Consider the following 24,807-nt stretch of genomic DNA (forward strand, 5'->3'; position numbering starts at 1 on the left):
GTAAAATAACCTTTTCCAAACCTTCCAAGAAGAAGGAATAAACAATTGACAAGTATTAAGGTTTAGTGGAAGAAGTAGTGCAGTGCTGGGAGTAGTTGAGGGTTGGTTCTTTCAAATGGTATCCATCAAATGTAGAAGGGCATGTTACCTTTTGTAGTTTCAAAGGTCAGACCATGTTGGTTCACAGTGAGAAAAACGTATTCTTTCTGTAAATATTTACTTGAAGACTAACGTTTATATAATTTGACTGACAGGCACGAGATGTCCGCACGAATGAAGTTGTGGCTATCAAGAAGATGTCCTATAGTGGCAAACAGTCCAATGAGGTGAGTGTTTCATGCATCTAAATCATTTGTTAAATCTAATATCTTCTTGAACTTTGCCATTTAACTGAGAAGTAATATTGCATTCATGAAGCAGGACTTAGTTAACTAATACATACTTTGTTTCAACAGCTTTCAAGGGTCATTGCTCTTTACACACTGCCATGTTTAGAAAATCTGAACTGATCTAATCATTGATAAAGCTATTGGAAGATAAGTTGTATTTTGTATAGCTGCCTGCAACTTGATTCCATTTCTGAGTGATTTTTTTAAGAACTGTTGCACTCCAATGAAGTTTGCATTTTGGAACTGAAACTAGTTACGGAAGGTCTGTGGTTACACAAGCATCGTCTAAAATTCAGTGAATTGCACACAATCACAGATGTCCGAGCAGTTGAATAGAGGTACAGAAGTCCAGAATTATGATGCTTGATTCAGTTCCTACTTTGCAGTTTTAAATAACTCAATCCAGTATTTGTTGCTAAGTAAATGCTATACATTTTATTAAAAAGTGGTTATAACCTAGGGGAGGTCACTATATCTAGGTGTTGTATATTTATAGAGGTGTAATGTTAGTTAGCTACAAGTTGGTATAGTTAGACTGATAATTGCCCTCATCATTAATTGCAGAATGTTTCTGTGACTTAATAATGCAGATTCTTACAGCTGGGGACTGCCCATGATATTGCTTTCTAAAGTGCCGAGTTGCTCCAGGGCTTTTGGTTTCTGCAGCTGTTTGATATGCTCCTCACTCTGGGAGTGGCCCAGTTGTGACTTCCTATCTTGTTTTCTTTTCAACTCCCTTCCTGTGAGGCAACATTTGACCTCCCCACCACATCAGTACGGCTGAAATTGTAGATCATCTTATGGGGGAAATGCAGGTGCTAAGTAGAACTCAATAGTACCTTACAAGTGATACATGGATGCTTGTCAATCATGGGTGCATGATTTTGGCACAGTTTACAGTCAGCTGATTGAGGGCAGGGGAAGAGCTGAATGCAGCCTTTGTGTAAGTCACAGGCTTGTATTTGATAGAGAAGCTTGATTTTTTTTGTATAAAAAAAATCTTAAACTGTATGATTCAAGTGTGTTGCTTTGCTTTGTATAGACATTATTTGAAAGAAATCTCTTTAAAATGTACTTGTCTGTGTGATGTGTACCAACAGTTGCTCGGCTTACCTCTGAAATGGATTTACTGTAACTTAAATTGTTGAGTTACATTTCCTCTATAATCTTTATTTCAGAAAGAAGTATTAATAATATGCTGGTATTGATAAAATATTAAAGAACCCTCTGGTTTATAATTATGTCGACTAATATTATATTGATCAAAAATGTAAACTCTGTATTTGATCTAAATTTTTTTTAAAAAGTTGATTGGTGAAAGATAATCACTATTCCCTTTAATGTGGATTAACAGCTACAGGATGCTGTTATCATGACCTATTTATAACAAAACGGAAACAATACAACAGTGCTTGTTAAATTATATATATTTTGAGGAACTTTTATCCCTTGATATAGTGATGCAGTGACTCATAGATGCATACTGTGTAGGCTGCTGGAAGCACTGTAAAGCCGATCTCCACACACAGCGGTTTTATCAGTAGCAAGACAGCAAATTGGAATTTATTCTATTCTTGAGAGGAACCACATTAAAATGTAAGCACCACAAACTTGCATGATCAACTTCATGTAAAATGGCTGTTTTAAACGGAAGAGTCGTGTGAGATTAAAATTCACAAAACGATAATATCAATTATATTTTATTTAGCCTGAACTACTCTAAAGGCCAAAGCGGGTCTTAAGTCCAGAATTTTGTCTGTTATATTAGAAATCAAAGCAAAGAATTAGCTCAGCCATTGGTTCTGGTAACTGATGACAAAGCTAACTTGATGTTCCAACTCCCTGGGTTGAACTCTATATTTTCAGCACTGGTATGCAACCTTAGCAGTAACCATTAGTAACAGAACAACCTCTTCGATTCCAATCCTTACCAAACTGCCAATTTTTAAATCTATATTTAGAGTGCTGATGGCTTTAAGTTAGAGAAATATAGATGGGCACTGAGTTGCATTATTAAACTATGTCATAGACAGTTTGAGGGAGTGTGAAATTAGTTTCAAGCTCCTGCATCTGAATAAATTATACAAATCCGAATGATTCGCAAGTATTCACTCCATAAAATGTCTAAACTATATGGCCTCAGACCTGAATACAACTGATGTGCATATATCAGAGTTTGATAAAGATAGTAACTGCAGCATTAAATGTCTATTTTCTACAATTTAATATACATCTGTTATGTTTGGCACCAATCGCTGTTTGTATTAATCTTATTGGTGGGTGAGAATGTATTTAGAAAGCAACTGGATGGGTTACAGGAAGTCATTAGTTAAGAGCTTGGTATGTATGGTGTGTCTACTAATCCAAAGCTGAATCTGCATCCATGTTTTGGCTTTTTAAAAATATTACCAACACCAGACTTTCCACTATGTAGAACATGTTTATTTTCAGTTTCTGGAATTTGTCTGGCTTTGAACACTAATCTTTATGTTCATGGTTGGTGTTTAGGAAAGCTTTGCTTGCGGTACATTTTACGTGCTGTACTAGTTCCAACTTCAACTTTTACATTTCCATAAATGTTTTGCCATTTTGAACCCAAGGATTTGATATTCATTTGAATAATCTTTATTATTGGTTATCTTGAAGGCAATTTTGAAACCACTGATAGATTAATATTGCCTGCTATATTTAGCAACTAAATTTGCCGTGTTTGAAGATGGGAGGTTGATCCAAAGGAATCATTCATATATGCAAGGTGTATTCTTGTCACTCTTAACATGCTGTGAAGTAAAACCTGATAGCAGTGCAATTCAAATGATGTGGAATACAGTGATTAATGGAACCTGCTGGCTGTCTGCCTGCTGTGACATCTACTGTTGACCAACTGCACAAACTCTATCTCTACTTTCGGAGAACACGTTCATCCTTGTCAAGGGCATAACTGAGCTTGGATGTTCACATGCTATCTCCCTCCCCCGCCCGTGTTACTACTCTGTAACGCATTCTCGTTTGTCCATTATCCTGTTGTAATTAATTACAACATAGTTACTTGTCATATATTACATTTGTGTTTCTGAGGAAGGTTTTGAAACTTTAACACTTGAATTCTCCCTTCCAGAGTTTAGACGTTTTCACAATTCATCTAACAAACAAGGTTTAAATCCCAGTGGGTTTGACTTTCATTTATCTATTTTATAGTATGCTAATTGTAAAGATTCTTTATAAAATCAGATTCATTGTTTTGTGTTTTTTGTAGAAATGGCAGGATATTATCAAAGAAGTGAAATTTCTACAGAAATTAAGACATCCGAATAGTATTGAATACAAAGGCTGCTACTTACGGGAACACACAGCATGGGTAAGCAATTAATTAACTGCATGAGAGTTATTGTTCATTTAATTCATTGTATTTTTTGTTTTCATTTTTTGCTCATATGAAAACCCATTATTACGATCACATATTTCACTTACCCACAGATAATTTGTGGTCTTTCAATGTTGCCACTATTCTTCATTTAAAATAAATTATTACTGATGCATTCTAGGAAAAAAACAAAATTTGAGCTAATAGATTATGTAATTAATTCTTCACCTTAAATACCCTTCCAACGTTATTTTTCAATCTTTGAAAAGTGCATCTTTGAGCAGAATCCTCTTAAGGTTACTTGATGATTTGCCTTATAGATGGTGATTTGATAACTTTGAACAGAATGAAGAATCTAGTTTAAATGTCATACCTACTTGATGTATAGTGGTTTACGATTGATGGAAACAATGGTATATTTTTATTTTCTGTAACAAGCAACAACAACAACAAGATTCCATTTATTTATTTGTTTATTTATTATTCCCTAAGCACCCAGTGGAATACAATTCCTGCTCAAAATCACACTTGCGGCAGCTCCATCCTCATTCTAATATCTTTTAAAAGCTAATAAATGTTCAACATTCGTGCTTGAACGTGTCTTTTTATCAGCTGTTTTCCTTTACAGCTGGTCATGGAGTACTGTTTAGGGTCGGCTTCAGATCTCCTAGAAGGTAACGCTTTTCTCAGTATTCTCTGTACACTTTTATCTATTTGAAATTATCATGCAAGTCAAAATTCTCAATGTGAACAGGTAATAATGCATTTTATAACAGCGCAGTTGCATTTGTAAAGCGCAAAATAGCATCTTGGTGTACTGCACAACGGTTCACAGTGCTGCCAGAGCTGCACACCATCCTTGAATCCTAGTCTTACATTAGCAGCTTCTACCTTGGCATTTCTCAACATGTTCTGGGTGTAAATGTATAATTTATCTGGCCTCAAGGTAATCTCTTAATGTGTAAGGGGATCATTGTAAAAGTTCTTCAGATCTCCTTAATATGGCATTGGAATTAATTAAGAAGGAAGATTGTATTCATGCCTTTGGTATTATTGGCTTTTGTGTTTTGTAAGTACAGTACTTAATTTCCCCCCAATTGATTTATTTTCGACTCTCTTCCCCTGAAGTTAGTGACATGGTAGAATTATGGTTCCTTCTGCACGGGAAGCTTCTTTACTTGGTTATCAAAGGATACAATATATTTTTTAAATGCTTTAAAAAAATCACTATTTGCTTTGGGAATAAATCTGTGCCAGTCAAGATTTACAGCCCTAAATGTTTCACTTCCAGTAAGATCTCCACTTGACAGCTAACTACTGATTTTTCATTCGTGGTGTTCCTTTTTTTTTCCTTTCAGTTCATAAGAAGCCTCTCCAGGAAGTTGAGATAGCTGCCATCACCCATGGTGCTCTGCAGGGATTAGCCTATTTGCATTCCCATAACATGATCCACAGGTAAGTAAGCCACATTCAGTGGGATCCTGTATTAGGCGCAAACATTTTAACGTATTTCCAGACTACAAAAAAAATTGCAAAGGCTATTTCAGTCAGCTATAAAAGAATTGCAGTATTAGTTTATTGCATTGACTTCCATATGTTTTCAGGCTTTCATAGTAGGAACCTATTTTGCTTCCTGTCGAGCATTTTACCAACATTTTTGTCTTGGAGAACTACAATTGTATTTCTACACTTGAAGATTTAAAATAATGTTATTCATTCTAATTATTGCCATATTTAGATTGCTAGAACTTGGCTAGAAATCACAAAATGCTCTTCTAGATACTTTTGTACGAATGAAAAAGATGCGGTAGATGACAGACAATTCCTGTAGTGCTTGTTTGAAATAGTTTTAAAAATATATTGTTAGATTGTGGCAATTAATTGAATATCACTATTTTTAGTCATAAATGCCACAACTTGCTTTCCTTTGATATTCTAATAGGATTTACAATTATGATCTGCAGCTTATTATAGCAGGGTATACCATGATCAAAGACTAACATTAAACATTGCTTTTTTTTCTGATTATTGAGTTTTGTATTGCATGGTAATTTTCCAGTAAAGAATTTTATTCAAACAAAGATGTCGTGAATTAAATACTCTTGTCACAATGTTTCACACTCATCTCTGCTTTGATTCAGTTCATGTGACTGGCAGTATTAAATTACCAGGCCTTTGCGTGTTTTTTGATTTCCTTTTCATACTAGCTTGCATAACTCTCCAGAGCTAGACTCTGTTTCAGTTCCGAATTCAAAGGCTTGAGTTTGTACACTGATCTAATAACTGTTTTATATGCTAGAATTTTGTTTTTAACCAAAAGTGATGCTTCTGTTGAGTCAAAATAAAGTGGATGCATTCTGGTAATTTCTCTTAACTGCTTCCTCTTCATAGTGTTGTTAAATTGTGTCTTGACCTCTAGAATGAACAAATTAATTCAAATATGAACCAAACTCATTGATACAAATACTATAAGTGTGCATGCTTCAGTAGCAGTTTTGTTTTGTATTCTTTCAGTTGACCTGCTCATTATTCTGACACTGGAATTATAATATACAAATGGCCTGCTTCACTTACCCCACCCACCCCACCCCACCATCGGCAGCCTTTCTGCCCCATTCTCTGGAACTCCATCCTAGAAACCTTTACCTTGCCTCCTTCAAAGTCCTATATAGCAATTTGTATTGGAGGAAACAGATCAACCGTAAACACACAGGGCACAATTGGGAGTGAGTATCTATACGCACAAATGTGCTGGTGAATTTCTTGCTCCTTTTACAACTACTACAGCAAAATTACATTTGTATAGCGCCTTTCAAGGCGCTGGACAGTCAGAGTTTTGGACCCAAGCTGGGGGACGGGATCATGGAGGGCAGAGAGGGAAGCACGGTCGAAGAGGAGGGCCTTGAGATGAGTCTTGAAGGAGGCAAGGGAAGGGGCCAGGCGAAGGGACTGCAGGATGGAGTTCCAGAGGGTGGGGGTAGAGTGGCAGAAGACTCACCCGCCAATGGTGGGGCAAGCAAGGCAGGGGACATGAAGCAAGCCGGAGCCCTGAATGGAGGGAGCGGGCAGAATGGTAGGGAGTTAGGAGGTCGCACAAGTAGGTGGGAGCAAGACCATGGCGGGCTTTGAAGGTGAGGACCAGGATCTTGAACTGTATCCTCTGTGATGGGAAGCCAGTGGAGTCGGGCGAGGATGGGGGTGATAGGGTCACGGAGTCTGATGCAGGAGGGGACACGGGCTGCAGGATTCTGGATGATCTGCAGCCTATGGAGGGAGGAGTTGGGGAGGCCGACAAGTAATGAGTTTGTATAGTCAAGCCTTGATCTAATGAAAGCGTGTATGAGGGTTTCAGCGGCCTGCGGGGTGAGACTGGTGGAGCCGGGCGATGCTGTGAAGGTGGTGGAAGGCAGAGCAGGTCATGGCACAGATGTGGGGTAGAAAGGATAGTTGAGGGTTAAACAAGAAGCCAAGGTTCTGCACTGGCTCATCAAGTTGGAGTGTGCAACCATGGATGGTGTTGCTGTCAGCACCTGAGGTGTGGAGGCGCTGATGGGAGCCAATCAGGAGAGCCTCAGTCTTGTTGAAGTTCAACTGAAGAAAATTAGCTTTTTATGAATTTCAAACACGTAAATGAACTTTTACAATACTTGAGTCATGTTGTTAGGTTCAGAGCTTCAGTTAAACTAGACTTGATATATAGGTTTATCTGCCCAGGTATCTTGAGAAACCTTTGTGTTCTTCAGCTGAAACAATTCATTAGACTTTCAATTAACTTGGCAAGTGTTCATTTTTTCTGACTCCTGGGGTATTTCTTTACAATTGGTGTAATGACTGTTTTGACTACACTCATAACTTTCAATAATTACCACAATCATAGGATTTGCTCTGGTTTATTTTATCTAACGTTTGATATGTTTTGTGTACAATTTCAATAAATATGCCTGTGGCACAAATATTCTTCAGTTTGCATTCAACAATGATTACAAGCATAGATATTTCACCTCATTTATTTTCACAACGTTATTCCCCAGAAAGGAATGGAATGGTGAGTTTTGAAATCGATGGTGATTTTTGCCTGGCGTACTTTATATACATGTGCATTTTTTTCTGATCAGAGACATAAAGGCAGGCAATATCCTGCTGACAGAACCGGGCCAAGTAAAGCTAGCTGATTTTGGGTCTGCTTCCATAGTATCTCCTGCCAATTCATTTGTGGGGACACCATATTGGTAAGAAACTCTTTTTTTCCCCTGAGTAATGTGATTAATAAATGCTGAAAATGTTTTGCTTTATGAAATTATTTCTGATTTTTTTCTCTGAACTCTAAAAAGCAGAGCTCCCAACATTAATATGCTGAAAATATTCGAGCTGAATCTGTGGCAGTAAAAAGGCGACATTTGCATTTCCTTATCCTTTGCTCATGCCTATTGAGCAATTACCTGTGAAGTGCTTTGAGACTTTGACGTTTTAGTCTCCATAATAAGATACAAAGATTATTCAGCACAAGTACAGTTCACAGTGCTTCCAAGGAAGATAGGAGGCAGTCTGTTTCCCACTATAGAGCCTACATTATTCGCTGCTGCAGCCTGTTGCCTCTCAGTAGAACTGCATTTCACATGAAAAACTGTTTTCACCAGCTGTTGATTATGGTTCCAAAGGCTGAGATATAGATTCTAGCTCATAGAATGAGCATAAGCAAGTGTAATTCCCGGTGAAAAAAGTCAAGCATTTTGCAAGAATACTTTAAAGTCAGTATCTTTACAGTTTTAAATCACTAACATTAAGATTTTTTTTTAAATCTTGTTTTGCCCAGCATGAGTGAATTGCTCACATAAGCCTTCAAAGAGATAGGTGCCATTGCATTTGCGTATTAATATTATGCATGCATATTGTGCTCCAGGCTAAAATAAGTAAATAGATTTTGCCTCAGTTTCCGGATTTTCAATGGTTGATGTATTTGAGTGAACAGCACAGAAATAAGTGGTTGCATTCAGTTTAGTATAATTTGTACATTAATATCCTTAATTCTATTATTATTTGGACTTGCTGTGGAGGAATACTATATTAAGTTAGCATTTCAGAGAGGCTATTTGGAAAGGCTTGTGCCCAGACAGTAATGTGGTATATACCATTACTGGTATAGTGGCAGCAGCCACCTACAATGTTGATACCCTAATGAAAACCTTCACCTTTTATGAAATTGTTTTTTAAGCTGATGACTAAAACAAGTGCTTTATTATGAATAGGATGGCTCCTGAAGTGATTCTTGCCATGGATGAAGGACAGTATGATGGTAAAGTGGATGTTTGGTCCCTAGGAATTACATGCATTGAATTAGGTAAGACATTGCAATTAGCTGAGTGCATGAAACGATTAAGTATGGCTTAAGGGAACAGCTATAAGCTACGTAATGGAATACAATAAAATATGCATCCTGAATCTTGTAATGCATTTAAAATGACTCTACAATTATACCTTGAATGGAACCTTAAATAACACATTGAAATACCATTTGCATTTTCATTATTTCTGGAATGTGATTATTGTTGTTACTTATTGCCCACAGCGGAGCGAAAGCCCCCTTTGTTTAATATGAATGCAATGAGTGCCTTATACCACATAGCACAGAATGAGTCACCTGCTCTTCAATCCAATGAATGGTGAGTACTTATTTGAAATCTTTAGATTTCTTTGTTTAAAAAAACATTTTTAATTATTAGCTATTAGTTTAAGTGCAGTGAAACTTGCTCTTGAGGATGGTTAGCAGACTGGCTTATTTTGCTCTTATCAACAAGTTGCCTTCATTACTGTGTTTGGCACATTTAACTGCACATTTTCTCCAAAAAAATCCTTAAAAGTTATATTGAATTGGAATATTGTACAATCATCTGACTATATCATAGTGAACAGACCTGCTTAGCATCTGGTTCAGCATTATCTGCATATAGAAGCTGTTGCAAGCAATCAGATGTAGTGCCTATTAATTTTATTGTAACTTTAGTTGTCGAGTGCTGACTTTTGAAAAAGAAAATAGGATCGTTGATCAATGAGCTTTTTTTCTGTAGACTGCCAGGAGATCACAATCTTTTGTCGATTCATTTATGCACTATATCTCTCTCCTATGCATTTTGCATGATACAAATGCATTCATGCTATGTATTTTAAGTATTCAGCTAACACCTGCTATCGTATGTAGGAGATAATTAATTTGTGCTAGTTTATGTACCAATCACCGTCTTCTAGCCAAGGTATAACTTCTGTATGAGAAACCTGTATTGTGGATGTTTAATGCACATTAAAAGTAAAGTAGGACAGTGCTGTCTCTTTCTGGTCTTAAGGAATCATGTAAAATATGTATTAAGAAGTGCATGATTAAAATGGTGGCGGTTTATAGGATTTCTGTATTATTCAGGGGACCATTAACTGTGCTCATTTTTGACGCTACTGAGAGAACAATTTATAGTACAAGTACAGACTGTTCTAGGGAGTTATCGATAGAATTTTAAATAATTCAGGTTTTACATTTACAGTAAATTTTATTGAACTGGGATATTTAATTTGGTGACCACAAGTGACATCAATGGAACCCAGTCACTGTATACATTGCTCTTAAGTATTTCCACTTTTAGTGTTTTCCACACAATGTAAATTAAGTACATTATATGCCAAGTGCATATATTTATGCAGCTCTGTTGTTCCCTTATAAGCAGATTGACTATGACCAATGGAATCCTATCATGCTGCTTAATAGTTTACAACAAGAGGGTTATGTTTTCAGCTTTAAACTCATTCGGGGAGGGAGCGAATGTAGATTGAAACTGAGTCATGGTGGGAAATAGTGAAGTGCTTTGCTGATTTACATTTTTGCGATTCCAAAATGATCACTTTGCTTTGCAATACGAATATATATGAACATACCGATAGCCAGCGTTTCCACTTGGGCCTAGCTTTAGCCCATTTATGTCTTATTTTAATATTCTTCTTAAACAAAAAACAAAACAAAACTTAGATAAACCCAAATTGAAAATTAAGACTTTAGCAATTTGTCAAATTCTGGCATAAATAACGTACATCCAGATCCGGGTGTAATTTTTTCCCATGCATAATTATGAGTATTCACTTCATTTTCTTGAATAGTAATGTAGCTGCATTGAGAAACCATATTGATTTCACAAACCACGCAACTATGAAGGCTCATTGACATTTATTATATCCTTTGTTTTTCTTAGGTCTGACTACTTTCGAAACTTTGTAGACTCCTGCCTTCAGAAAATTCCTCAGGACAGACCCACTTCAGCGGAACTTCTGAAGGTCAGTAAGATTTTCTGATTGCTTAAGATATTCATCAGTTTCTCAGTTAACCTCTTTTTGGTCTAGAGTGTGATTTTGATATTTGTTTTCAATTTTTTTTGATGAATTGGATTCCCATAGGTTGAGATTACCATATTTATACTTAAGTAGAAATGCTGCGCTTAAGTTAAATTTAGACTTGCCTTCTGAAAAGATGTAGGAGTTCTGCTCACAGTTCCGAGAGTCATGTTGTGATGAACTGCTATTTTTTTATCGGTACTTCACTTTGATTTAACTTTTTTTTCTTACTTACAGCATGCTTTTGTCATTCGAGATCGTCCCGAAACAGTGTTGATAGACTTGATTCTGAGAACGAAAGATGCAGTCAGGGAGCTGGATAACCTCCAGTATAGGAAGATGAAGAAAATTCTTTTCCAGGAAGCACATAATGGGCCTGCAGTTGAGGCTCAGGAGGAAGAAGAGGTAAGATTGATTCCTGTGTGGAATAATCCTAAATAGGCCTTGTAACATGCCTATGCAAATAATAAGGACTTCAGTAACTGTTTACTATTTTTGCTTCAATCTTTTGTTACAAGTCTATTTTATTTCATGCACAGCTTGCAGCTGCAGTTGTACTCTGTAATTATGTTGATATCCAACTTATGCTGAAGCAAATCTAGACTTGGATAAGGATGATTTATGACCTATGGATTTATTTTTTTGCCAACATTTCAACCAAATGGTCTCTTGTTTAAAATGTAGCTTCGCTTTAGGGGATGATGGATGTTCCGGGAAGTACAATGGGGGAGGTGGGATGTCAGTATTTAGTCGGAGCTATGCTTGGTGGCTGAATGCAATTTGAATTGCTTTTGTTTTTTCTTTATTCCAATCTGGTAAAGTTCTTCATCTGTTGACACCAATTTTTTTAGTGATTAGTAATTGGTATTTTTTTTAGTGGAACTCATAACAGTATTTTGTTTTTATTTATTTGAAAGGAGCCTGATCATGGTGTTGGTAGGACGGGCACCGTTAATAGCGTGGGCAGTAACCAGTCTATACCAAGCATGTCTATCAGTGCTAGTAGCCAAAGCAGCAGTGTCAATAGTCTTCCAGATGCCTCTGATGATAACAGTGAGATTGCTATGATGCAGGAGGGAGATCATACTGTGATGTCAAACAGCTCAGTTATCCACCTAAAGCCAGTGAGTATAACCTTGTCATTCTCTTAAGGCCTTTTCTAATTGTTTCTGGTTTTAAACTGAACATGCATATAATAAGCAAAATTAACATGTACAGTCACACCTGTGAAAGCAGTAGACTGTCAATTCCTAATGTGCTTTCCACCAGGAGATATTGTGGGATATTAAGTGCAAAAACAGCTTGTCCTACTGGTATTCCTCCCTCCGATGCAGAGTGCTATACCGTTCTGCAACATTCCTCTTGAGGTCTATTTGCAAATGAGGAAATTTCAATCCACAGAGATCAATGATGGTTTTGCTTCCAGTTTGAGTCTGTTTGGTTGCTCTGCATTCTGCCGCTGGTCATCCCAGTGATTTTTGTTTCAGTAGTTTAGTTGATGATAATATAATAATCCTTGCATTTGATATAGTGCCTTATCATGTCTTTGAGACGTCTCAAGGCTTCATTTTCAAATTTGAATAGTGTATCGCACTAGCTCAATACCAAAGTAAAAAGGCTGACCAATAATAACTCAACTATGATTGACAATTTTAACTGCCTGTGAGTTAGTCTTGGCAAATTTGTGGTCATTATTTATCACAGTTGCTTTTCCCTTTTCTGAAATGCTTTTAAAAGGCAATATTTTGAAGGCAATTATTAGCTAGCATATTCCAAGAAAGGTCAAATTAATCATGTTTTTGGCATGCCAGAGAGACTTCATTTAGCCAATGCCATTTTCACTTTTAGTGTTAGGAATTTATACAGCTGTCCAATATATGAAGTGCTTTATAAAATAGGAGGTTGTTTATAGCTAATGTTTTTTTTCGGAAAATAGTGTTATTGTATCCAATCTTCCAGAGATAAGAAACATAGAATTCTGGTGGGTTTTCTTACACTGCTAAAATTATCGGAACTATAGTAAATTGTGGTTCAGACAAGACTGACTACATGACGAAAGAGATTTGTTTTCGGAAGATAAACTGGGATGTTTTTTGAACTGTGATATTTTGTAGTTTATGCAACACTTGTTGGTTTCTCTACACTGGGAATCTGGTGTAAGTTGCACACCTTTTTCGGAGTGTCAAAAATTGAGTTTTAGTTCCAGGCTTGCAAATTGCAAAATAACATTTTGTTTAACGCCTTGTTTCCATTGTTCTCAGGAGCAGGATAGCTATGGCGATGATGGTGACCACAGAGCTAGAGGTTCCGAACCACAGTCACCGCCTGCTGTTTCACGCCACAAGTCGCACTACCGTAATCGAGAGCATTTTGCCACTATACGCACAGCTTCCTTGGTGAGTACCTGTTCGACTGAAAGACAGCTGTGGAATTATGCAGCTGAAACGAAACGCCTCTATGTAAGGCGTTTTGCACTAATCTAATGATAATCTGGTTCACATCAGGTGAAGTGGGGTCAGAAATAGAACAGAGATGTAATGAACTTTTACGTGTCCAGCCATTACCATGTAGACCATTAGAGAAGGACCTTATCGTAGAAAGCATGCCTCTGTGTGGCTTGTTACTGGGCAGTTCCTCAGTGAATCAAACATGACTGCTGTCTACACACGCTATAGTAGAAGCAGTATTGGAAATCTGATTGCAGGTCATGTACTTTCACGCACCAGGCTCCATGACCCCATCACTCCCACCCTCGGCTGACTCCACTGGCTCCCCAACCTCCAGAGGATCGAGTTCAAGATCTTCGTCCTCACCTTTAAGGCCATCCATGGCCTTGCCCCCTCCTACCTCTCTGAACTGCTGACTCCCTCCGTTCATCGGGCTCTGGCCTGCTCCATGCCTCCCGTCCGACCCGACCTACCTTCGGTGGTCGGGCTTTCAGCCTCTCTGCCCCCACACTCTGGAACTCCATCCCACGGTCCCTTCGCCTCACTTCCTCCCTTGCCTCCTTCAAGACTGGTCTCAAGACCCTTCACTTCGACAGTGCCTTTGGTCTCCCTCCCACCTCTCTGCCTTCCCTCACCCCTACACAACCCCTCCCTCGTGCTCGGGCCCCAACGCCTGACTGTTCAGCGCTTTGGAACGTCCTCCCGACGTGAAAGGCACTCTATAAATGTAATTTTGTTGTTGGTGTTGATGTTTAAGAAAGCTTTGTACTTCTGAGCACACAAACTGTTATCATCTTTACTCGTGTTGCATTTTCTGAAAAGTTGCTGCGTCGCAGTACTCCTGTGGGATTACCTCTAAATGTGCTTGTTTTAATTATAATGAAATGTGTCAAGGAAATGTGAATGCTACTGTGGACACAAACTCTAATTCAATTCATTATAGGCTAGTTATAGTCTAGTTGCTGTCTAATATTATCGACACAGTACAGTTCTATGTCATTTCGAAATTAACTTAAAACTAAAATTCTATTAAATGATAGTCATTGAAAAAAACGTGTCGCCTATTCTTCAGGTCACGAGGCAAATCCAAGAACACGAACAAGATTCTGAGCTTCGAGAACAGATGTCTGGCTATAAACGTATGCGACGCCAACACCAGAAACAACTGATGGCATTGGAGAACAAGCTGAAAGCTGAAATGGATGAACACAGGCTGCGGCTGGACAAGGAGCTGGAAACACAACGCAACAGCTTTGCAGCAGAGATGGAGAAACTCATCAAGAAGCACCTGTGTATAATGGAAAAAGAGGTAACGTCTCACAAATCCCTCATAATTCTTGTTATTTGAAACGCACACACTGAGCATTTGGATTTCGGGCATCTTGTACATGTGCAGCACAGAAATGGTTTGCTGATTTAGCTCATCGTGGCTTCCAATCATTCCAGTTTGTAGAATGTATTCAGTGTAAGTGTACCACTCTTCCTTCAGGTCAGAGCGCATCTGGACGGCTGATTGGCTCTCTGTGACATCAAAACTAGTCCTGTTCTGTAGAGGTAGTCAACAAGAAATGCACATGACGAGAACAGGAATGCCTGTTTCACTCCTCCAGTAAACTGACGTATACAATTTCTAGATGGCTACCAAATAGTTGGCGGATCAATTTCAGCCACAGCTGTTTAGTGAGTGATGTAACTACTATACATCAGGTGCCTCTGCCATTCATGTTTTAAAGTGAGTTTCTCAGTATTGCAGTTTGACAAAACATGTTGGATTGCTGGCCCTTTTATGGAATATTATTCTTCTTTAAACCTAGTTCATGTTTTCACAGTCATTTTGATGTTTCATTAAAATGTTTTGTATTGATCAGTGGTGGGTGGAACAGTTCGATTTAATAATCCCAGAAAAGCTGCTCCATATTTCATTTTTAAACAAACCATGGAACCTATGTGTTTTGTGTTATACAATAGATCCTGTTATAATACGGTGGTTAGGGCCCATAAAATTTCAACCTGCGTTATAACGGTTCCACCACGCATGCAAACAACCAGCTTCTTCCTATGCACCAGCTGTTTCCCACTTTCCTCAAATTTTTGAAAAGTCGACTTCCGAGATATGAGGTTGCTGCTGATGTCACTGTGTTCTGTGAGCAGAAAGTGACATCAAGTGGCAACCTAATGATCTTAAAGTCGACCATATTTAGCACATTACGGTGGATGGGGTCCACATACCCTCCTGTAACGAACAGCGTAAAGAGTTGGAAACTCTAGTTGGAAGTAAACGCAAGGCTGTAAAATATGGGGATTAATGGCAAAGCAGAAGCACTTCAGTTTATGGCTCCTAAAACAACTAAGATTGTGTTCCAACCTTGTAACTTGCTTCACACCAAGCTGTTGTTTATTGTATGCACCCGTGCAGATGGATAATGCTTCCAATTTAAAAAGTCCTTTGTATTTCAAAAATTGTATCAGGCTGCTTTGAATTATTAAACGGGGAAAAAATGATTTTTTTTCTTTTGAAATTGGGAACTCTAGTAATAGAAAAATACTCCTTTACGTAGACTTGAAGCTTAGGGCTGCAACTCATTACATTTTTTTTACTTCTCAGAGCAAAGCAGTTTCTACTGAAGAAAAGAAATTTCAGCAGCACATTCAAGCACAGCAGAAGAAGGAATTGAACAGCTTTCTGGAATCCCAAAAGAGAGAATACAAACTGCGTAAGGAACAGCTGAAAGAGGTGAGAATGTGCTGCACCCTCAACAACAACTTGCATTTATATAGTGGCCTTCACGCGGGTTAGTGTCCCGGAGCTCAAACGAACAAAGCAAGTGAATTTGTGTGCACTTGCAAACTCGGCAGAATGTGACCCATCAGTGAGTTAATTGCAGTGCTTAACATCTTTGTTAGGTCTTGATGTCTGTTAATGAGTTCCTAAAGGGCAATGCAATAATCAATCAGGCAACAATTGTACACTTGTCAGAACAATTTGCAATATTTGCTTGTGCCTGCAGTTGTATTAAGTAAAGAAAGCATGTCAAAGGTTCATGCTTTGCTTTCTATGAAACATTTGGAGGATCAGAAGGTGGACCCAGGTTTGTCATTTTGAAATTTCAGCCTTAAAATAGGAATAACTTTCAAAATTCCAATGCTGTCTGTGTACAAATTTATGAAGCCCGACTTTTGTAAAACAAAATCTATATTTCGACTTGTCGGAATGCAACTAGACTCGATGGGGGAATGGGGGTAGATTGCGGATGTGCACAGAAAATCACATAGATATGAGTAGAAATATAATTATGAACCTGAGAAGTGTTTGGGTGCTCAGATGTATTATAAATTGGATAAGAGCGGTTGTTAACTATACGGTTGAAAAGAATTGAAGATAATATGAGAATCAATTGTTCTCATAGGGAGAGTTCTGTAATTATAAATGCCTGTTGTCACCATCAGGAGCTAAGTGAAAATCAGAGTACCCCAAAGAAAGAGAAACAAGAATGGCTGTCGAAGCAGAAGGAAAACTTCCAGCATTTCCAGGCTGAAGAAGAAGCGAACTTACTGCGCCGCCAACGTCAATACCTAGAGTTGGAATGTCGACGCTTCAAACGGAGAATGCTCCTTTCACGTCATAACCTTGAGCAGGATCTTGTGCGGGAGGTATGCTGTTAAGACTAACAATACAAGTAGGCCAACATTATTATGTGGTTTGGGCCCGTAAGCCCAAACCCCACATTATATCGAAGTGTACTTGGGGGGGTGGGGAAGCCATGGATCAGCATGGTGGATGTTCAGAAAGCTGCCGTTGCTTCCTCTGTTTGTGTGTGTGTGTATGCACGATGTAGAGAAGGCGCCCAGTCACAGCCAGAAGGGTACCATGATTCCGATATAGTGCGGCAGGTCCACAATACATCTGTGCCATTCAGGAACTCTCACTAAACCAGGGCAGGTAAAATGGGGTCGGCCTGTATTGATTCGAAATGTCAGCGTCCAACAAATGTAACCGTTGCACCTGCTAATTGTCTCATCACAAAAATCTTAACTAGATCATTAAAACTTTTATATTCCGAAAAAGAATCAACCTGCGGAGTTAGTCGGTTCAAATTTGCTTAAAAAATAATAGAACAGCACTATTCCAATAATGTAATTTTAATGTTAAAACAAAATGGATTTCAACTTTAAACTTTATTTCCCCCCGAACTTAGTCTGTAATTAACAATAGCTCCAGGAATCTTCAGGGAAATAACAAACACCTTCTGTCTGTAGTTTCATAGCCCATATCTATTCAAAATGCGTTTCCTCTTATCTTTTCAAACAATCTCGTTATTGTGCTTTTTTCCCCCTCCAACCTTATGACTCTTTCTTTCTCTCCTAGGAGCTGAATAAGAAGCAGACGCAGAAAGATCTGGAGCATGCAATGCTGTTGCGCCACCACGAGTCCATGCAGGAGCTGGAATTCCGCCACCTCACCAACATCCAGCGAATGCGCAGCGAGCTCATCCGACTGCAGCATCAAACCGAGCTGACAAACCAGCTGGAGTACAATAAACGGCGGGAGCGGGAACTGCGCCGCAAACATGGAATGGAAGTCAGGCAGCAGCCCAAGAGCTTGAAGGTAACAAGGATCATGCCGTGAAAGGGTTAAAATAATCCCAGGTGTAGGGGGTGCACCTTTTTTTGGAAAAAAAAGCTTTGTTTTCCCCTCCGCTCCAAACTTTTGCATCTATTGTCCTCCACATTTAAAGGGTGATATTCCAGGTCACTACCAATGACTAGCCAGTCTTGTGCTGGCTGTTTCGATGTGTTGTTGACTGGACCAGAGGTACTCTGATTTTCACTTAGTTCTCTTACAGAACTCTCTTTATGAAAACAACGGATTCTCATAGTTCAATTTTTTTCAGGGAGTCATTTTTCCCTCTATTTCCTTAACTTGGTACCTCTTTCTGAAGAGCTGCCTGAAACTGAGAACCCACTTTGTGGAGGATTGCTAATTAAACGCTTGCCCACCAGACTACAGATTTGCCTAGACTTTTATGCTTGAGTGTAAGTTTTAAATCAAACCCGTGACGTTGAATGTTTTACAGACTGATGGAACTACCCTGCAGTTTGTCTAAAGTCACGTTCCTGGGTTTGATGGTCTTTAGACCTCTCTGTTAAAGTCTTGGAAATAATTGTTTTCCCACTTTCTCAAATTTTTTTAATGTTATTTTTATTATTAAACTGGGCGTGTACAGTATTTCTGTACATCACTGGGGGTTTACCAGTTAAATGAAGCCTTTTCTGATTTCTAGATTATGGAGTCCTGTTAGTCAGTTTATCAGTTTAAACACTGCTGCACGCGGTTGAGAGAGTTACACCACCCTTCTGTTTCCAGTTGTTTGGAATGTTAGTTATAAACTAGGTTGGACGTCAAAGGCTGCACCATAGAACGTATTGACAGATTCCAAATTAATTGTTTCTCGCAAGAGATTCCCTCCCTATTTATTTAATAAAGTTGGTAACATTCTTACACATTATCCTGAAAAGTCGTAATCTGCAGCTTTTGGTTTGTGCACAGTGTGACTTTTCAGATCAGCATTTCTCCTTTCCCTTCCTGAATACTCGGCCCAACACTAGATTTTCCCATATCATTGGCCTCCATTCTGTGTCCAGGAAGAGAGAGCATACTGATCAGAACCAGCTCCGAAGGAATGACTTAGTAGCATTCCAGTATCTGAACATGAAGAGGTATGAAATCATAGGGCTTTGCGATATTGAGCAAAAACGAAACGTATCTAAGAGATTTTCTTCACTTCTGAAGACACTTCCCTAGTAATGGCCTTCTGTAATCTTGATCTGGATAACTATTTTAATAGTTGGTATGGATCAAGACTTTCTGGGTTGATGCTGTGGGAGAGAAGAGGAATCTGGTCCAACTCAGATAGAATGTTATTTTCCTTTACTCTATAGGATGTTATGCTTGGAGTGAGTGCACTACACATTTTACAATTAAAATAAAACATTGTTTCTGTGTATCTTTTTTCCTTTTAGCTACTAAAATAAGTCTATACTCTTGATCATGTAGAGATTATTGCTGTACTGCGGAAACTGTCTGTCATTTGAAAGATAGAAGTTTGAAATTCTAGCTTGTGTGCAAACCACAATTAGACAATATGTGTAAAACAAGTTGCATGTGCTTCTAGTCAAAAGAACTGCAAATTAAGAAACAGTTCCAGGATACTTGTAAGATCCAGACACGACAGTACAAGGCCCTTCGTAACCACCTGCTGGAAACCACCCCCAAGAGTGAACATAAAGCCGTGCTGAAACGATTGAAGGATGAACAGACACGAAAACTGGCCATCCTTGCTGAACAGTACGACCACAGCATTAACGAAATGTTATCAACACAAGCGGTAAGTGCCGAGTATCACTACGGAGGAGCCTAGTTATTCCAACACAATGAGGAATCTTGTCCAACTCAGGGATAAATAAGATAAATTATTTTGTTTTACTTGTAGGATATTAAGCTTGGAGTGAATGTAACTTAACGTTCTATAGACTAAAAAAATGGAAGTCTTTAGACCTTTGATTAGTGAGTGTAATTTCTGTTTGAAGTAGAAATCTTAGCTAAAGTTCAGTAAAGACGTACATTTCAAGTTCTTCAGGTGTTTGTTGCACTGTTTTTTCTTAGACCAGGAAAAAGGTTTTCTCGGTTTTGCTCATAAAGGAGACTTGTGACATGCTATGGAAGAAAGAAAGGTGGATTTTGTTATATTGATCCGCATCAATCAATGAAGAACTGCTCAGAAGTGTAACTCCCTTTTGTTAATTTTGATTTTCAATAAGTTCAGTGTTTAGAAAACACTGGAAATGTTTTTAAACATATCTTTCTGTATTATGGAGATGTATTGTGCCTTTCTTTGCTGCTGCTTTAGAGACTTGTTGTAAAGTAGTCAACAGGATATAAACCCTTTTGGATAGGACCTTTGCTGCTTCTAATCTCTTTGATAGGATTAAAATCAGCAAAGGGTCTTTTTGTAGGCTTTGACTTTTCTGGTGACATAGTCCTAGCTAATCCTTGCCAGCCTTTTTCCAAGAACAGTCAAATGGGCATGCAATATATGAAAAGGGTTTTGACAGAGCGAACTTGGAGACTTGAACAATGTGGATGTGAGCCTGCTATTTGTTGTTCGCTGTTACCATCCTCCTCTGTGCTATTCTGGAAAAAGATAAGTCTGTTAGAATCTAAACAGGTAATTGAAAGGAAGAGTTATTCTAGCCATACTTTTACCTCCTTGCGGCAATTTAGTAATTGCCATTGGTGGGAGCAAGTCATCTTTCTTTACCAGAGTTGGTGTGTAGCAAGGGAAACATAGCAAGGAATGGAAGACATTTCCAGTGAGTCTAAGCTCTTTCCTCCTCTGATACCTAAAATGGATAAAATGTAATTTCCAATATGAATGTGCTGCAATGGGGTTTGATGAACCATTCCTGTTGCACAGTATAAGCTTACCATATTAACGCAAGTCTTGACATTTTGTGCTGAATAGGATCAGGTTGATGAAGCTTAGACCATGTTTCTGCACAATAAGACACCAGAGAATCGAAAATATTAACCGTAATCCTCTTTACTTAATGCTTAGCATGAATGTACTGCCTTTCCTAAATTGAGTAAAATAAAAAGAATGTATTGTAAGTTCTTTGCAGATGTCTGGGGGAAAAAAGGAGATAAAAAAAACATGGGGTGGGGGTCACATTGCACATTGATGAAAGTTAAATAAATTGAAGAATCTAAGACGATCCATGTTTTCGAAGTAAATGGTATTTTTTTCAAGTTGCCATTATATGATGTACTTTTTGTTCCCCCTTATTGTTAGTGACCTGTAAAATGTGGTTGTTTGTTGTCAATACTGAGTTCCAGTTTCACAATCAGCTGTTCGAAACAGTTATTTACCAGAATTTGAAGTGATTTCTGTCAAACACTAAGTCAGTCATTTGTGAAACACAAAATTGGCTCTGCCTGAGTTTCTGCAGCTCCTTCCCCACCAGCAGTTAGTGTTGCCCCGTTCCTGTCATTTGTAACGTCAAAATCCAGATGTTTTATTTTAAAATAATAATTATAATCCTTGCATTCGATTTAGAGCCTTTTCAAGTCATTGGGATGTCTCAAATAACTTCGCAGAATGTAGTGTCAAGTGAATTGACTACATATTTTGTGGGCGAAACGCTGTAGCCCATATAGCGCACAGCAGTGTCCCACTAACAGTCGTAGGTTGAGTGACCACTTTTTTTAAAAAAGGAATTTAAATTTAAATGCACATTTGTGGAAGTTAACGGGCATTAATCTGGGACAGTGTTTCTGCCCTAGACTTTATTTGCCCTTTGATGCATTAGAATTTGTCTGTGAAAAATGTGAGAAATGCTAAATAAATTTCTGGTATTCAACATATGTGAAAGGGTGATTGTTCAGATGCATGTTTTTTTGAGGAGCTGCCATAGTGATGGGCAAACAAATGGTCATAACAAGGACTTTTTTTTCATTCGATTATTTTGATTAGGTCATATCTTGCGACATGCCTAATCCTTGGTTGCATTAATTTTTACATAATTTGGGTCGAAGCGATGTCTCAGTTTGAATTTGTTATTCACAAAATGGAATAATTGTTCTCACGCTCAGGGTTTACGCTAAATAGGGTGGAATCTGTTGAAAGGACCTAAGCCCGCCAGAGCTGGCATAACTTGGTGCATCTTCCTTTTTTCCAAAGGCCCCATAATATGTTCCATCTGTGCCAAGGGTTATATTCTTGCAACAGATTTTATGTAGTTGGATTCTCTGCTTTCTGAATTCGATGAGTTCTTTTTTTAACAAGACCATTCTATAAAGCTACTTTTTTTCAGGGTATATCTGTTCACGTACCTGAAGATTTGATCAAAGCTTTGTGCTCCAGAATGAATGTTTTACTGCTCACAAGCCTGTTAGCGCACAGGTGTTAAGCTAAACAACTCGGGGTGATGCTGAAATGTCAGAAGATGGTCTTCAAATGTTCTAAGAAGAGATCTATCCCCACGCATTGAATCTCACTTTTACAAGAAAAAATTGAGCCATCTTCTCACTTGTACATAAGATCAATGTAATTTCCCAAGTGGCAATAACTGATGTTTCACACACATGAAATTACTCCCTGAATTCAGCATTACAGGTTCGTCTTAAATTGTCCTTGGGTTTACAACGCATACACTTAGCAGTTGCTACAGCTATGTCCGTTCAATAATGTAAATTCTTAATTGGATTTCTCTGACCCCTTAATCTGTTTTATTTTTCTCTGTAAGGTTCTTCACATCACTCCCTGACTAGGAAGAGCAGACAAGCACATGTCTTACAAGCCTCTACTAATGCTACTCTGTTACTGAAAGTGCCCTAGTTAATTTGCCTATCTTTTTTTTCAATTCTCTCCCTTTGAAGAAATGGCTTGTTCTGACTTAATCTATATTGCATTGCATTGGAGATTCCTTCCATTTAAACAAACTGGCTTCATTTCATCATTCCCTGGATTGTTTTCAAAAATGGCATACTTGGAGCCATCTGTTAACACTGAAGTGTCAGCTGAGTAGCTTGAAATATCTTTTGGATTTACTTGTAACTAAATCCTTACAAAATTCCTGTTTTCTTGGTGTTGAGAAAGAACTTACCTTTCTACAGTGCCTCACCACATTGGAAGATCTCAAAAGTGTTTCATAGATAATTACCATTGAGTCTTGTCACTGTTTTTGTAGGCATAATGCATCAGCAATCTCCCATGAACAGTCAAAGAGGCGAATAGCAATTTGATCTTGATTTTTGTCCAGGACACTAGGAGAAACTCTTTTTGAATAGCTTTGTTTGATCCTTAAGTACCATTTGGAAATGGGCAGAACGAACCTCAATTTAATGTCTCAGATCAAAAGAAGCCCTCTGCAGCTTTCAGTATTGCACTGGAGTGTCAGCTGAGACTGAGCTTGTGTCTTAATGTGAGTCTTCAACAACTTTCTGACCAATGGACATGAGTGTTATAACAGAGCCAGAATGACAAAGGTTACAGTGACAATTGTTTCTATTTTTAGATTTCACTTTTTGAATGATTTTGGGCACCTGTTAAAATTTTGGTGATAGGCATCCCCAAAGTATACTGCTGCTTTCCCTCCCCCCACACCCCCACACACAGTTACCATTCTGCCAGCTATACACATACCTGCAGATTTAGCAGTATAGGCCTTATTATGCTTATGTTTGGAGAATGAAGTACATGCCTTAAAGAAGGAAATCATGTGAAAAGCTTTAATTTGAATTGGTTAAGTGTGTTGCACAGAGTGTGTTTGTAGTAGGATGTGTTTTGTTCATGGTTTATCTACTGGAAATGGTACCGATTTAAGGTGAAATAAGAAAATAGTCTCTAGTGCAACAGAGATTGAGAGGATAAAGATCAATCAGATCTGTCTGATCTTTTTCTGCCATTGAGCCAGGATTTCCAGGCACTATTCTGCACTAGCATATAATGCCCTCAAGCATTGAGGGCATTATGTGCTAGTGAGGACATTGAGGATAATGCAGTGTCAGCGGTAGTACCTCGCTACCCGTTCAGTTTCTTCTCATTAGATGTTTGTGGTACTTCTGTGTTTACGTCTTTATTTTTCAAACATCGACATTTTGATTGCTTAGTGGGCTTTCATGTCTTCTATCCCTCGTGCCCTCGCGATAAGAAAAATGGTTGTGTCCGATTTGATCAATATCACTGCCTTGCGGTAAAATATTCCTCGGATGCTCTTTTTACAGTTGCGCCTGGATGAAGCTCAGGAGGCTGAATGTCAGGTGCTGAAAATGCAATTGCAACAGGAACTTGAGCTGCTCAATGCGTACCAGAGCAAAATTAAAATGCAGACCGAGGCACAGCACGAGCGCGAACGTAAGGAGCTGGAACAGAGAGTCTCATTACGCAGAGCTCTACTGGAGCAAAAGGTATGCCCGCGCAGTAACCCAGTGACTCTTTCACTTAATTTGAAATGTAATGAAATCCGTCGAAGTCTTGCATCAATTCTCCGTTGCGCTCTCCGCATATGTCAGAGGAACAGAAGTAGGCCATTTGGCCATCTATCATTTTATTACATCATTGCACATAAAACCTGCACTTATTTTAAAATTTAGGTAACCTCCTTTTATGTTCGTCCGCCTTCCTGCTCACATTGCCACGCTGCAGCAAAAGTAACTCGATTTTGCTCAGAGAAGATTATA

The 24,807-nt window shown here is 38.4% G+C and overlaps 1 protein-coding gene across 3 annotated transcripts in view; it reads left to right on the plus strand.

The window, feature by feature from the left end:
* taok1a (TAO kinase 1a) overlaps positions 1-24,807 on the plus strand; it is a 58,249-nt gene that overhangs the window by 29,127 nt on the left and 4,315 nt on the right. For all 3 annotated transcript variants that reach the window (XM_042338467.1, XM_042338468.1, XM_042338469.1), the window contains exons 4-20: positions 255-326; positions 3,646-3,747; positions 4,382-4,427; positions 5,112-5,208; positions 7,869-7,982; positions 9,000-9,091; positions 9,320-9,413; positions 10,983-11,064; positions 11,359-11,526; positions 12,039-12,245; positions 13,383-13,517; positions 14,641-14,877; positions 16,174-16,302; positions 17,016-17,219; positions 17,935-18,174; positions 19,742-19,954; positions 24,352-24,534. In XM_042338467.1, coding sequence (XP_042194401.1) covers positions 255-326; positions 3,646-3,747; positions 4,382-4,427; positions 5,112-5,208; positions 7,869-7,982; positions 9,000-9,091; positions 9,320-9,413; positions 10,983-11,064; positions 11,359-11,526; positions 12,039-12,245; positions 13,383-13,517; positions 14,641-14,877; positions 16,174-16,302; positions 17,016-17,219; positions 17,935-18,174; positions 19,742-19,954; positions 24,352-24,534 — 2,415 coding nt within the window. The remainder of the gene's footprint in view (positions 1-254; positions 327-3,645; positions 3,748-4,381; positions 4,428-5,111; positions 5,209-7,868; positions 7,983-8,999; positions 9,092-9,319; positions 9,414-10,982; positions 11,065-11,358; positions 11,527-12,038; positions 12,246-13,382; positions 13,518-14,640; positions 14,878-16,173; positions 16,303-17,015; positions 17,220-17,934; positions 18,175-19,741; positions 19,955-24,351; positions 24,535-24,807) is intronic.

Source organism: Callorhinchus milii, unplaced genomic scaffold (assembly GCF_018977255.1).
Source record: "Callorhinchus milii isolate IMCB2004 unplaced genomic scaffold, IMCB_Cmil_1.0 Scaffold10, whole genome shotgun sequence".
Classification (NCBI taxonomy): domain Eukaryota; kingdom Metazoa; phylum Chordata; class Chondrichthyes; order Chimaeriformes; family Callorhinchidae; genus Callorhinchus; species Callorhinchus milii.